Source organism: Mastigoproctus giganteus, chromosome 4, assembly GCF_048544385.1.
Source record: "Mastigoproctus giganteus isolate SK-2022 chromosome 4, ASM4854438v1, whole genome shotgun sequence".
Lineage (NCBI taxonomy): Eukaryota > Metazoa > Arthropoda > Arachnida > Uropygi > Thelyphonidae > Mastigoproctus > Mastigoproctus giganteus.
Window position 1 is genome coordinate 108321153 of NC_143578.1, and position 16660 is coordinate 108337812.

The 16660-nt window shown below is 36.8% G+C and overlaps 1 protein-coding gene across 1 annotated transcript in view; it reads left to right on the top strand.

The window, feature by feature from the left end:
* Window positions 1-10701: 10701 nt before the first annotated feature.
* spz6 (Spaetzle domain-containing protein 6) overlaps window positions 10702-16660 on the top strand; it is a 141401-nt gene continuing 135442 nt past the window's right edge. The window contains exon 1 of the mRNA XM_090372869.1: window positions 10702-10791. Within this exon, the coding sequence (XP_090228995.1) occupies window positions 10783-10791 (9 nt within the window). The 5' untranslated portion in view covers window positions 10702-10782. The remainder of the gene's footprint in view (window positions 10792-16660) is intronic.

Genomic DNA, 16660 nt, shown 5'->3' on the forward strand with positions numbered 1-16660 from the left:
ATACTACGAAATAACGAAGCTGGAGACCGATATGACAACTTACAGGGCGACACTACATACCAAGTGGCTTGAACGATTCCCTGATATTCAGGTCACCAAACAGTGAAAAGCGGAACGAAGAAGGACCATCGTCCCCAAGAACCTGATAGCTCCTGCAGTCTTGGAAAAAATCAAAGGATAAAGAATATGGAACCAAAGGAGGAAGAACACAACCGAACCAGAAGAGGAAGAGCAAGAAGAAATACAACCCGCAGCAGCAGAAATGGAAAGAGATGAGGTAATGATATTCAAAATAGAGGACGAGTGGAAGAAGGCCCTAACTGAATTCGAAGGAATGTATCCCACAAAGACTCGCGTTATACCAAAGCAGAGGCCGAAAGAACCTTGTGGAGTGAGAGTCACAGACCACCTCAATCGGCACATAATACCGCATTACCTCGACAGCAATAGTGAAACACTGGAAGCCATCCACACAGCCGTGTATTGTGCTGCGATAGCAGCCACGAGGATTAATAGAAGAGAAACGAAAGACCAAAGAAGGGAAAAGAGAAAGAATCGCCAGCTCAGGAAAGAAGACAGAATAATATAAGATAGAAGAATTAATAGTCAAGATAGGCCAATTGACCCAGTACCAACAGGGCAATAGGAATAAGAAATTAATTGGAAAAGTGAAGAGCATCCTCAAGAGAGAGACAACGTCCACAGCAAACATGAGACAAAAAATCAGAGAATAGGAGAGTACTTGGACACATTTAAGCAGAACCTCCTTGCACTCAGCAAGACACAACGCCGATACAAAGAGAGCTCCCAGAGGAAAAAAACAACCGAATCTTCGATGAGGACCAAATAGGCTTCTACAGGAGTCTCTGAGAAGATGGGAAAGAAGGAAACGAACCACCCGAGCAGAAGACGATTGAGGAGTTCTGGGGAAACATACGGAGTAGGAAAGTAAGACACAACAGCTGAGCGCCCCTGGATAGAACTACAACGAAAGGAAACCAAGGACGTACAAGAAATGAGAGGGTGGGAGATTCGGGAAAAAGAAGTAAAACAGACGATCAAGAACTCTCACAACTGGCGAACTCCAGGAATAGATAACATCCACAACTATTGGTACAAGGAGCTCACTTGCATACACAAGCACCTGGCAGAGCAGTTCGCCCGAATGATGAGGGAACCAGAGACAATCCAGAAGTTTCTCATTCAAGGAATCACATATCTGAAGCCTAAAGACAAAGATACAAGAAACCCAGTGAAATATAGGCCAATCACTACCTCCGATACAAGATCCTGACCAGCATGACCAGGAAGATATCAGACCACTTGGAGAGCCAGAACATATAGCCGAACAATTCAAAATTCAAATTATTATTTTAGTGCCAACCGTAATCCCTTACATATACCCATATATGTATTATGAATATAAATTAAGTGTGTTCTCTGGTCGATTTGCCTGTTTTGCTGGACGAAAAAACCCCAGTTTGGGGGGGGGGGGGGTAGTGAACCATGCTATCTACGCCTGAGACCGACTAACTCAGCCACGGAGTGAAAAAAAGCCCATTAAAGTTCCTCGCGTCATCGACGGGATTCGAACCCAGACCTTTTCCACCCGGCGTGGGGAGGACGGTGACGATACCACTGTGCTATCCATGCAGACTTATTGGCCGAATAGCAGAAAGGATGCGAGGAACAATTAACCATAGATGCCACGGTTGTGGAGCAAGCCTCTCTCTCTCTCTCTCTCTCAGGGTAACTTGGGATTTTTTTTTTTTTTTTTTTCTGGCTGGTACAGCATAAGCCTCAGGCTTCCTTGCACTCTATAGCTAATAATAATAATAATAATAATAAAGAACTAGAAAACATTTGGAGCGGGCGGATGAGTGAAATGAGAAGGGTGTGTATTTTTTTTTTATTTTTTTGACTAATGCTATATAAGCTTGCTTTCTTGCATCATGTGCCCTTGCTAATATTAACTGTCACGTTCTAGGTTACAAGCAGCAGGAACAAAAATTTCAGTGTTTCGAAAAAGACGAAAAGTTTTCGAAATATTTTGCGCGGGGAACGGTACGTGTTTTTGCAAAGACATTGTTCGATCTGAAAGAACTAGTCGTGTATAAGTCAGATAAATGGCGTTTATTCATAGGTGCCTCAAAATTAAGGTTAAAAGCAGTTTTGCTTCATAATGGCAACGAATTTCCATCAGTCCCTGTGTTTCATTCAGTTGAACGTAAAGAAAGTCATGAAAGCATGTCTAGGATTCTGCATGCTATAAAATACCAGGATTATGGTTGGAACATATGCAGAGATCTTAAGGTTATTGTTTGCTTGTTGGTTTGCAGGGGGGTAGGATGGTTTCAGAAAATATTGTTGTTTTTGTGTCTGTGGGACAGCCATGCGACAGAAGAACATTATGTTGTGTAACATTGGGACAAGCGGGACGAGTTCATATCAGGACAGTGTAATGTGAAATATATTCCTTTAGTGCAATCAAACAACCCTTCCACCCCTGCATATCAAACTTGGAGTGATAAAAAATTTCGTGAAGGGACTAGATAAAGAAGAGATAATGGATTTGCATACTTGAAAAGTGTGTTTCCTAATTTAACATACACCTTAACAAACTTAAGGACGGAATTTTCGTAGGACCCCAAATTAGTAATTCCTGAAAGACGATGTGTTTGAAACCCAGTTAATGAAGATCGAATTGACAGCTTGGCGATAAAAATGGCAGTAGTACCTGGTTTTTTGTGGAATAGGAAAGAAAATTATGAAATGTTGGTGTCTAATTTACTCGAGTGCTACAAAAACATGGGCTGCCGAATACAGTTAAATTCATTTTCTTCTTTCCCATCTCGAATGATGAACAAGGGGAGTGGTTTCATCAAGATATTTCCATGATGGAAAAGCGGTACCAGGGTCGCAGGGATCTGTAATGGTAGGGGATTACTGCTGGTTCCTTGTGAGGGAGAGTAAGCAACAGAATTACAAGAGAAAATCCCTTAGCAGCAAACATTTTTAAGGACAATTACAGGTATGCTGATCATATATTATTGAAATATAACTATTTTGCTATGATTTATGATAATTTTTCCGAAGTTAAATGAGTTATAGAGAACGTATTTCTTTTTTACACATCTATTAAAAACTTGAATTATACGTATATATATCCTTTTATTTCAAATTAAACTTTGGTACATGACGTGATAAAGACTTTATGGTGAATTTCGGAATCAGCGCGTTTATTTCCTCCAGCATCACATATTTTCATTGCGGAGGTATGACAAAAAAATATATTTTTTATTGGCAAGTGTAATCTTATCCATGTCTTGTAGATTTACTGTCTCCAAAAGAACCCCTTTATTTCAAACTCGTCTCAAATTTTTAATTTTAATATTTTTGTAACTCTTCCTAATGATATCATGAACTACATTTTTTTTATTTCGTTACTGGTATTGAGACTAGACTTTGGGGGGGGGGAGTGAACCATGCTATATGTCTAATAATAACTATACTTTGGGTATCAGTAGTAACTCGACTAGGCTTTCAGTTTCTTTCACCTCCAAGATCAGAGAGACAGACCTTAAAAGAACTGAATTTTCTTTTTCCCTCCAAAGGAGCTTTCTTACTTCTAGCCACTTCTGCATAAGACTGTCTTGTTTTAAGATACTCTAATTGAACAGCCTGCTCGAGGACTCATTTAACTGCAACAGTCTGAACAGACATTAAAACATTTAGTACCAGTTCAGCACGGTTTTCAATTTCCTTATTGACAGCTTTCAACTTCTCGTTTTCAATCAATAAGGCAGTGGCCACAGTCTATAAATTTGTACATTTATCCATAATGTCTCCAGTTTTTTTTTTGGTAATTTTGTTTGCCTCCCCCAAAAGGAAGCTCATAACGTCTTTGCGCATCTTCGAAATCTCCTCATACATTGAGGATGCATCCTAAATAATTTTCAACATCTTCTGTCATGGTGCCAGCTTCGCTTGTGGAAATATGCCCACTTTGAATATCTTCCTGGCCCTGGATAACTTCCCCATCAGCAACCATTTATTTATCTAAAATTGTTTTACTATCTGGCGTTGTCTGTGACACTATACTTCCATATGGACTAGATTGCTCATATTTATACAAATGTCCCCAGCCTTTTAATTTCAGTTGAAGGTTTAGGCAACATCGGAGGAAGGGGAACTTTCATCTCCTCCCCCAGCTCCAGCCGCAGGCTTTCCACTAGATGGATTCTTATCCTCCGTATAATTAATACTCACTTATCACTGCACTTCTTAATCTCACAGTGATATTCTTTTAATAGTATTCAATAATATTATCAAACCTCACAAGTTATTCGTTTTATTATCACTCCTCAACTGCTCTAAATTAGTTAATATAAATAGTATGCAACAACCTAAAAATAATTAATATACAGAAAAGGTCAGTCAACCGTGGGCCCCCTTTGTTATCAGGGCCTAGGGTGAACAACCGTCCCGAATTTTGCGGAACATCCCGATTTTCGGCTTTCTGTAGGGGCATCCCAAAAGAAGCCTAGGCAGGACGGCATTTGTCCCAAGTTATCACATAACGTAAAATAAATAATATAAAATATAATAATAGATCGTACTAAAATTCATTAACTAGCATAAGGTGAATGCGTTTAGAAAGTTTAAATAAAATAAATCTCCATTTACATCTGCGATGTTTATTTGTCTTAGATTCCCGGACACGAACAAAATTATTATTATTATTATTATTAGCCATATGGTGCAAGGAAGCCTGAGGCTTATGCTGCACCTGCCAAAAAAAAAAAAAAAAATTTTCCATATTACTCTGAGAGAGAGTGAGAGAGAGAGAGAGAGAGAGAAGTAGAAAGGAATCACCAAGAAAGAGAAGTATGATGATATCCAGCTCAGGACCCTGGGTGTGCCAAGCCCATACTCACCAGATGTGAGCCCCCGGGGGGAATCCAAGCTTCTAATTGGTACGTGTGTGTGCGCTGCCACATCGCAATACAGTATATGTGAAACATGTTCGATGGCATGTATAGATCAGTGGTCTCCAAACCTTTTTGGTCGCGCACCCTTATTTTACTTAAAAGGACTAGCACGTACCCCGGAAAAAAAAAAATTAAATATATAAGTTTAATATACAGGGTGGGCCAAAAGTAGGTATACAGTACTGAATGAGTCATGTTTAATCTCTTAGGTCCTCCATCAACGTTGCAACATTCCTGGAACCTGTTCCTGATACTGTGACACACAAATTATGGTTAGCAACAATGTCGATAAATGCTTGAGAGATGAACTCCTTCAATTCGTCCACTGTGTGGGGCTTCCTCTCAAAAACCTCCTTTACTACACCCCGCAAAAAAAGAAGTCCATAGGTATCAAGTCGGGTGAACATGACAACCATTCAATGCTGCCACATTACCCGATCCAACGTTGTGGGAAGTTCGTGTCAAGGTTGCTCCGTACCGTCAAAGCAAAATGAGGAGGGGCCCCATCTTGTTGAAAGAACAGTTCGGCGAAGTCAGCCCTGGTTGCTAGTTGTGGCACCACCACGTTGCGCAACATGTTTAGGTAATTGTTACCATCCATAGTTGTATCGAAAAAAACCGGCCCCATGACACCATCGCTGGACAATCCACCCCACACAGTGACGCCTGGCTGTTTCAGTTCAGTTGTGATAGTCACATGAGGATTTTCATCCGCCCCGTAGACACAATTATGCCTGTTCACGTGGCCTGACAACTTGAAACAGGCTTCATCTAACCAGATGATCTTATCAAGAAGGTCTGGTTGGCCAGAAATTTGGTTACGCATCATCTCACAGAATTGCAACCGATGGTCTGAATCGTCCTCCAAAAGGCCGTGTAAGAGTCTTGGACAGTACCTCTTCAATTTTAACACGCATTAATCGAGAACGTCGCAAAGACATTCTCGGTATGGACTGCTCTTGAGATGCACGTCGCGTGGACTTTTTCGGACTGTTCACAGTTCACGAATGTCAGGGCGACTCTCATCTCATTATCCTCTGTCACAGATGTCCGAGGACGTCCAGATTTCGGCGCATTAACCACTGAACGCGTTGCATCAAATTTATCTCTGTTATGATAAATTGTCAGACGTGTTGGTGGAGTAGTGTCAAACGCCTCTTGCCACGCTCTGCGCACCTTTTCGGCATTTTCAGTCTTCCAATACTGCTTCAGAATCCACTTTCTTTGTTCTTCACCTAGACTCCCTGCCATCGTTCTCAATACCTGTAAAATAAAAGAAATCATAATGAAAAATAAAAGTAAAATATCTTTCTTCTTACCTGTAAACTAAAAAGAAATAATAATGAAAAATGAAAAAAATACCATGACCAGATCAGTACTGTATACCTACTTTTGGCCCACTCCGTATATATAATTTTTATAAATCATTTTCATGAAAGGCATTGTATATCTAAAATAGCATATGATTTTAAAAGATCACAAATAAAAAAAAAAATACAAAACAAAATTAAATTGAAGTTAAAGTAAAAGATGATAAGAAATCATCTTTTACAATTTATATTTATTTATAAATAATATGCATGGTATGCATTATATCTAGATAATAATGCATTATATCTAGATTTTATTATCTAGATATATGTATTATATCAAGATTATATATCAGTGTGGAAAACAGCCCTCGCGATTTTATTTAGGATTATCTCGTGTACCCCACTTTGAGGACCACTGGTATAGATAACACGGAGGTCCGGGGACAGCCCGCGAGGAAAGGGGTTGAGTCGAAACAAAAGCGGTCAGCCAGCCAGTTTTAGTCGTGGCGACGGTTTAGTCCCCTGCGTAGCAGCGTAAAGTAGAAACGGAGAAACGCGCGCGCATTTTTGATTACAGTGATCGTGCGTAATTTTTGGGAAGTTATTTGTTTTATCGTTATCGTAAAATTTAAAATGATACTATTTTGATTTAATTAGTTATTTATTTGTTCGAGTTGAAAGAAACATGTCTGACAGCGAATAAGATAAAAAGAATGAGTGTTTATAGAGAAGAATGGCAGCAAAGATACAATTTTATAAAGAAAGATGATTTCTCGTGTTACAAAAGTTATTGCAATTTGTGTAGAAAATCGTTTATTTCTCATGGCGGATTTAATGATGTTAAAAAGCACTGTGTCTGATCAGAGCATCAATGCTGTGAGCGGAACTTGAAGGGGAAAAAAAAAAAAAAAAAACAGACGTTACAACAATTTTTGAACAAGAATATTTTAATTTCCGAAGAAGAAAAGGTATTGGTTGCTGAAATTGTCCAAGTTTATCACTCTATGAAACATACAATTTCGTACAGATCTCTTGACTGCCATGCAAATTTATCATCTATTTTATTCACAGAATAAAATAGATGACTACTATTGGAAGAACCAAAGCAGCGGCTATTGCACACGACGTGTTGGAATCAAGTTTTTTAGAAAGCATATTAGCTGCTTGAGAAACGGTGTACATTTTAGCTTATTGTCTGATGCAACAAATCGCGGATGTGTCAGAGTTTCCCCGATTTTATCAAGGTATTATTCGCCAGATCGTGGATTACAAATTTGTCTGTTGGATTTCTATGAAGATCCTGATGAAACTGCCACAGCAATCCATTTAAATTTGAAAACTCGCTTTGAACAATTTGAGCTAGATTTAAAAAACGTTTCAAGCTATTCAGCTGATAATACGAATGCAAATTTTGGAATTCTTCATTATATTTATCAACTAATATTGAAAGATAATGCAAATCTTTATCCTTCTCAATGTGCTGCACATATGCTTCATAATTCTATTAAATTTGCAATAGATAAATGTGATTTTGACGTCAAAAATTTAGTTTTGAAGGTATATGGTCATTTATCTTATCACGCAAAGCGGGTGGAAAAGTTGAAATCTTGTTTTGAAGAAGCTGATATATTAGACATACTTAGACTTTCTTTACATCCAACAACAAAAGACTTTTAAAGGGACTTCCTGCTTTGAAAATTTTCTTTATGTCACTCGAAGAAAATTGTCCAACCGCTTTGCTGAAATATTTTTCAGAAATTGAAAAAACTGAATGTTATCTAGCATTCATTCACAATGTTTTGAAAGTGTTTCATGAAACTGTAATGTTACTAGAAAAGGAAGACTTCTAAGTTCTGAAATATTTGAGATACTTTCTAATTTAAAGACCAAACTGACACAAAGGATTGCCGACGAATTTATTGGTTTTATAGTTTCAAATATTTTAAAACGATTTCAACATCCGAGCAAACTTCTATTAAAAGTCAGTTAATAATGTTTTGAAGTATATTGAAGAACGTTTCGATTTTTCTAAAGATTTGCATTTTGTCTAAAATGCAAATTTTTTCCCCTAAAAATATGTTTAGTTTTGACGAACTTCGTGAAGCATTGACTAAATTTTCTCTTGATAGCGTAATAGACATTGACGAACTTTACGAAGAATACTGTCAAGTAAAAGAGGTTTTGAGTATTATGATTTCAGAAAAAGAAAACTCTGAAAACCAAGCAAAATTTTCGTATAAAAAATGGCACAATAGCCAGAACAAGGGTTTAAAAAACTTTCTCAAAGTATTCCAATTTGTAGCTTCAATTCCAGCTTCAAATGCTTCAACAGAGCGTGTGTCTTCACTCTGTAATGCCTGGAGGCTGGAGCGATAACAGAAATAGATTACTTATAGAAAATGTGAAGGCAGAACTACAAGTTAAGGTAAATTATCCATTTACTTGTGAAGAATTCCACCGATATGTCCTGAAGAATGAAGATATATGCTTAAATGTGCGAAGTCACAAAAAAAAAAAATATATATATATATAATTTCAAGCTTTGAAATATTTCATATACTTATTTTTATAGTTCTTCTTCCAGTCACATAGTTCCCTGAGAACTATGAGAACCAACAAATTCCTCCAGCTGCGTCGATCATGTCCGTATAGCACATGATCGATGCAGTTGGAGGTAGCTTTCATAGACACTGAATTTATAATTTAGAAGAGGCAAAACCAAAAAAAAAAAAAAGGGTTCGCAGCAACCCAACCTGTCCGCGCGGAGGGAGGCCACAACAATCAGCCCTGTTGTTCCTCAGAAGACAGAAAATCCACTCAGCCTCACTGGGTGTAGATATCCATATCCAGGGAGGTGGAGTGGATTTTCTGTCTTTGCCTCCGTTTCCCTGGGTTTCCATACCCAGGGAGGCGGAAATCCAGAAATCCAGTACTCAGGAGGAGTTAAAAAAAAAAAAAAAAAAAAAACACCACCAAGCATGTTAGCAAAAAAATTAACATGTTAACACCAGCAAAAAAAAAAAAAAAAAAAAAGCGGGAGATCAATATTCTCTTGTAGATAAACACGCTGAGTCTTTCAATAAAGTAAACTAAAAGCATTGAAATTAAACTAATATGATTACGTCAGTATACAGAATATATTTACACTCAGCATAAAACATAATACTAGAACTGAAATTAAGCTGATGGTAACGTCAGTATATAGTACATATTTACACTTTCCCGGGACGACTGACTGCCCCTGTTTAAGCTTACCAGGGATAACCAGAGACAAGAGGGCAGTCAGTAGCGAAACTAAATATTTTGTGCCGCCTCGCCAGATTGTCGAACGTCCCCCACTTGATCTTTAATAGTCAAATCAGCCGTCGTCCTCTTGACTTCTCCCCTTCTCCTTTCCCCACCGTGACAGACCTGGAGGTATGGTAGTTTCGCCACAAATAACGTCATTATTCGACGTTATTTTCTGTGTTACTTTTCGTAGCATTTGTACTACTGCTCTTCTGGTCAGATCTTCTCTATTTCGCCTCCTTTCGCTAGTCAGATAGACGGTAAAAATTAACATGTTAGCAAACAATATGGGCGTTGCTCGGCATCGGTTAGTATGAATTTCGCCCGTTTCCGGTCCACTGCAAGCCTTATCATTTGTCAAATATCGTATTGTTAATTAATACAATAATTTAACCAACGTTTTTGTAATTAAATATTGTATTGTCAATATCACGCACAATGTAAATGTATGAAAAGTAACACAGGTCCTTAACTCATCTATTAGCAAATAAGCTAATATGACTACTGTGATTGAATTTAATTAATTGTTTTATTTAACTCAGTAGAACACAGGTTGGAACCATTTAGACTTAAATAAAATTAAAATTTTCTGATTTCTTAAGTTAAAATTATATGTAGAGAGGGATCAGGAAGGAAACAGTTAAAACGGTAGCCTGTCTGTCATAAACTAGTATAAAATGAAATCCTGGTTGAAAGCTTCGAGAATTTGGGTGTATGCTACATTGTCACGCTAGTCTTTTAAGTTTGGGGAAGCGTTAGACATCTTTTGTAATTAAACTAGTTTTCATGCATGAATGTGACTGACTACGAATGACCCGGAGGTTAGCGAATAGTGCAAATGTTATGTACCAAAAGGGCAATTTCCTGAAGGGATATCTTTTGGAGGGAGTTCTCGCCTTCTGGGGTAGAAAGGAATATACGAGGACATCCCGTCAGACCACCTTCAGCAACTCGCCAACAAACTGTTGTAAACAATTTTCCTAGTGGAAGTGGCAAGCAGGCAGATGCTACATGGGTCATCGACCTATAAATTACATGCCACCAGATGGCGCATGAGGTTAACAATGTGCAGATACAAACAAAAATTTACTTCAACTTTTAAGTGGCATGTTTGTAGACTGTTCAGTACTGTTGTTATTGAACACAGCTTTCGGAGGTGATACGGATCTTTAAAATAGTCAAGAGAAGTCATGAGAAAGGTAAGAAATTTTGAATCTTTGTGAAGGTTGCCAACTGTTTTATTAACGGCTGAAATAATACATATAATCAAAAGCAAAGCGCTATGATCTAGTATAAAATGAATATCGAAATTAAAAAATATCGAAATTAAAAAAAACAAAAAACAAAACAGAAAACTTTATTTACCAACTTAAGAAACATTGGTTAAATATCAGGGATCTTACCATACCATACCGTGGCGGTATGGTATGGCCACGGTAGTTAACCTAAAAAAAAAAAGGGGAACTAAAAGTAGTTGCATCATTTGCATATTTAACACCTGTCAAGGGTTAGAATTAAACAATATGCCAAGGCCGTGCCAACTCTGTAGTGAAAGTGGTGCACTGCATCAGGCGAGCAAAATCTAAAAGGCGGCACGGCGATTATTATTTTATTTTTATGTATAAATATGTATTACATTTTATAATATTGTAACTGTTTAATAATATTTTTTTACTAATACAAAAAGAGGATATTTTAATTTATGGTTCATTTTATTTTCAACAAAAATTTCTATAAGCTACAATTTAAAACATAAAACTCAAATGTTATCCACATAAATGTGAATTATAAATGAAATTAAGTTCTAAAATTACACCTTTTCTCTTTATTAAAAGGGGGCAACAAAAAATCAGTTCGCACCAAACGAATATACCCTGGAACGGCCCTGAATTATGCAATTACATATACAGTAAAACCTAAAAGGGAAATGGGACAGTCTAATATTAGCCCCCTCACTCGCTTCATTCGTCTATTGCCAACTTCGCAAAACTGTTGACATAAGTGATTTTCAGCGAATTTTGTATTCAGTAGGATGAACCAAATAATAAAAGATAAATTTAAAATAAATATTTAAAAAATAGATAAAAATGTATTAATCTGTTTCTTATAATAATGAAAATGTTATTGGTAGGGCGGCCAACCGTCCCGATATGGCCGGGATTGTCCCAATTTAGAACTTCACGTCCCACTGCCCGATAATACCATTATTTGTCCCGATAAGGAAGGAAAAAACTTAATTTATTGATTTTACGTATTTTTAATTATTCTTATTGGAATCTAACAGATGTGTTAAAATTAATTCTAATAAGAGATAAATGAGAATTCTTTTTTCTCTTTGTTGTTTTAAATTACATGTTTAACGTATTAATTTATCTATGCCAGTGGCGTAGCTAGGAGGGGACGGAGGTGGCGATCCGCCCCGGGCGACATTTTTCACGTGAGACAATTTTATTTTTCGACGATTCTTTTATTTATGTTAACTTAGTAATTTTTATTGCTTAATTAATAATTAGTTTTTAACAACTATACTTACAACTGAAATAAAAAAATATAAATACATGTATAACAAAACTGTTACATTTCCCTCTCATACTATAATTCAAAGTCTTAAAAATAAAACGCATGGCACGGCGATTGTTTTATTGGGTTATTGCTTATACCGCGGCGGCTGCGTCTCAGCAGCGGCACCGCACAGTCAGCTTAATTTATTTCCCTATACGTTGTTTTGACTTTTTGTAGTATTTTTGGTGTGTATTGAGAGGGGCGGCAAACTCAGAGACCGCCCCGGGCGGCAAAAGCTCTAGCTACAGTACAGATCTATGTCATACATTATTTTAGTAATTCTCAAATGAATTTTCCTTTTTGTTAAAGTGAAGTAATTTTAAAAATTAAATAAAAAAACAGTATTAATCATTAAAAAGAATACAATGATATAAACCAGTAAAACGTATTTAACAGATAACACAATAAAATACAACAGAAGCTTTCGAGACAGTTGCGTCTCTTTATCAACTAATTTGACTAAATTTTGAATACAACGGTTATAGCCGTGCGTGCAGTGAGGCGCGTTATTCATTCAAGCAGGTTTCCTATTGTTGTCGCACGGACATGCGCTGTTTTACTCCACCTATGGTTGTCTCTAGGATGGGGTGCAATCTCATGCCTTTGCAGGGTTTATGGCCTTCGGATTGTTCAATATGGCAAGTGACTCTAGCCATAGGCGGTGGCGAAAGTGTCGTGAGTGGTCTACTATTTCGCAGTCACGTTTGGGATTGAGATCGTGGTGGGTGGCCCAAAAATGCTCCTCGAATTCGGACTGCTTCCTCTCAGCAAGGCGGATTGCTCTCTCATGGTCCGTAAAGTGATCTTGAAGGTCTTGATGTCTCACCGATGTAGCAGTTGTCACAATCTCTGCAGGTGATGCGGTATATTACATTTCTGCGTAAGAGAGGTGTGACAGGGGTCTTCACACTGGAGATAAGAGAACGTGGGTTTCTGCAGGGTAAATCGACATCACGTGCAGGGTTTCTGCACGTGATGTCGCCAGTGATAGTTGTTTTATGCCTGAAATTTTTTGATTTAAATTCACCCTGGCAAACTTCAGGCATAAAACAACTATCACTGGCGACATCACATAATATTGTTAAGCTTGCCTTAAAATCTCGATATTCGGATAAACAAAAATACCTTTCCCAGGTTAGGAAGCTTCGCGATAAATTAAATTATCTACATCCGAACGATTGGTCTGTATTGAAGACCTCCATAGATTTGCGACGGGAAGCACAAGCCTCAGAAATAAAAAACAGACACGTTAATAAGTTGCAAACATTATCGAATAGTTCAAGACACGTTCATGCGAATTCTAACACATTGTCGCGAGCTTGCGACCAAGTTCACACGAGTTGGGTGACATCCCCCCCCACAGACACATAACGCACTACCACAGAATATGTCGGCTAGTTCACGAACACCCCCTCACCCAGTATCCAACGAACCGACATATCAACAGGTTACAAATCTTTCCTCGTGTACACTATCGCAGGACCAGATTTCACTTTTATCCAAAGGATTAAATTATAATTTACCACCTCGAAAGCTGCCAAAAAAACAAAGCATAATTGATATTGAATTTGGACTTCGTAGTGTTCCACAAAAAGATGTATTTATTCAGCAAGTTAACCAAGTAGTGAATAACATAAAAGAAACGCGACTTCCTAAATTGAATACACATGACAGTTCAGCTTTACGAGAACTTCGAGAAAATAAGGACATTATTATACAGAGGGCAGATAAAGGAGATACAGTGGTAATACTAGATAAACATGATTATATTAATAAGTTAGATTCAGTTGTATCTGATAGCTCCACTTATTGTGAAGTGGACCCGACACTGTTTACCAATTTGGTAAATCAATACAATAAAACGTTAACCACATATCGAAAAAACGACTACATTACTATGGTTCAGTTGAAGGAATTGAAGTCCAGAACATACAATATTCCTGCACTTTTTTTTTTTGGTCAGGTAAAATTACACAAGCCTGGATTTCCGATTCGACCTATTGTTTCCTACAGGAACTCGGCATTTTCAGCCTTAGCCACACATGTATATAACATTATAAAACCTTTTAGACAGGTTATACAATTTGGGATTAAGAATTACGATACATTATTTAATAATCTTAAAGACTGTAGACTCGGCGACAATGACAATTTATTCTCATTAGATGTTAAATCATTATATACGAATGTAAACGTTGAATACACATTAGATATTATTTGGGATATGTTAAATAAAAACTCGACACCGATTAATTATACGAAGCTGCCTATAAAGGAGATTTTTCACTTAATTAAACTATTAGTTGAGGCTAACTACATCACCTTTCGAGACAAGGTGTACAAACAAATTTTTGGATTACCAATGGGTTTGAGCCTGAGTGGCTTAATGTCAGAGATCTATCTCTCAACGATTGAGCAGATACATTTGACACCTTTTCGTCCCCGTATCACATACTATGGGAGGTATTTAGACGATGTTCTAGTTATTACCGATAGTAGTACTATCCAAGATATTTTACATTCGTTTAATAATATTCATTCTAGACTCAAATTTACATTGGAAAGGGAAGATACGGATACTAAGTCATTAAACTTTCTAAATTTCACGCTTACCCGGGACTCGAACAAAATACAATTTAGCATCTATCGAAAACCCACAAACACCGGTATGCTTCTACATTATAATAGCTACCACCCGTTCACCTACAAAAGATCGATTATCTTTAATCAATTTCTAAATGCCTATAAATATTCAACGACGGATTCTGCTTTAGACTCAGAAATACAAATATTAACTAGCAGATTCTTGAACAGGGGTTATCCCATTAACACAATAAATCGAATTAGGGTACAAGCTAAGGATAGGATACAAAATACTGCACCAATCAACAATAGTAATATCAAAAAATACTTTATTTCTGTCCCATATGTTGAACAGTGGCACAAACAGCTTAACAGATTCTTTAAAGATACCGAATTTAAAATTATAGCTAGGCCTATACGGAAGTTACACACTATACTGAACAATCGCTCGGTTCTTTCGGCGTTCGCAACACAAATTAATGATCTAGTATACAACATTTCTTGCGGTGATTGCGACTCGTCTTATCAGGGTTCGACGCGGTTTTCTCTTAATATCCGTGTAAATCAACACGAAGCCTCAGTTCGTGCTTCTCGTTCAGCAGCGTCAGAATTAGCCTTTCATGCCATTAACGAAAAACATACTTTTTTATTTAACGAGGCCAAAATACTTAACGTTCAACGTAATTATACGCGACTATTAATTGCAGAAACCGTTGAAATTAAATTACACGAGAATTCTGTTAATGTTCGGCGGCCATATTTGATCTCCGATGCGTGGACCTTTACGCGCATGCGCGAAGACACATAATCACTATTTAAGTTGCAGGTTTAGCCTGATTCGGTAATTTTCATTCCTGTGATCACGACAGTCGGTCGAAAAGCATTGTCAGCTTCAGGAAGGAAAATCGTTTTGAATATTTTCGTTAGATTCTTTTAATTGCGTTAATTTGAATTTTAATTGTTTTGAATTGATTTAATTGTGTTAAATTGATTATTTAATTATTTATAATTTACTTTAATTATTTATATTTTACTTTAATGTACCGGTAAGTTGTCGATTTTTTCGTTTTAATTTCTGGAGGGTATCATACGGAAGTGTTCCACGTACTATATTGAGGTAAACTCCTCTTATTAATTTACTAATATTATTATCAACGTAGAACATATTGAGTATTACAGCTCTGATTCATACTATCTAATTATTTTTTTAAAAATTCAAGTACAACTGTTTCCTCACCCTTCCAAAGCTCACAAGCTACCTGACTGCTATATTTATTCTTTCTGCCACAGAATATTCAGGGCACTGATGATATATTTATTCTCCTCATTCAGGTTTGGACTTAGTGCAAGTTTTTCTTGAGGGGAGTGTATATTTCTCTTAGAATAATGAAGCACTTATTTAAATATCTAAACATAACAAGGGTTTATTTCCATATCGAAATTTACAGTACTGTATTATCTCATTTAATGCTAAGAAATATTATCTCGAATTCCTTCTGCAAATCGTATAACCTACTCTTAATTAAGATTAACTTCAGGATCAATAAAACTCCTTTCTACCTCCTTTTTACATTTTATTCATACATATCTTTAATTATACCATTTAATTAAAAGTTATAATCACCACTTCTTTCTGCAAATTGTAAAACCCTACTTTTAATTAAAGTTAACTACACGAACAATAAAAACTTTCCTTCTACCTCCTTTATACATATTCATCATAGATTTTTTCCAATTAATCTAAAATTTTCTTTCAAATCCTTTTGTACACGCAACACCTTTCCGCTAACAATCTCAGAGTATACAACTCTCTGAAAACAATCCTTTTACCCTTACAAAATACTACTCCTCTAGCCAATACTCAATTATTTATAAAATATCTACCCCCCCCTTTTTTTTTTTTTTTTTTTTCACAAACATATA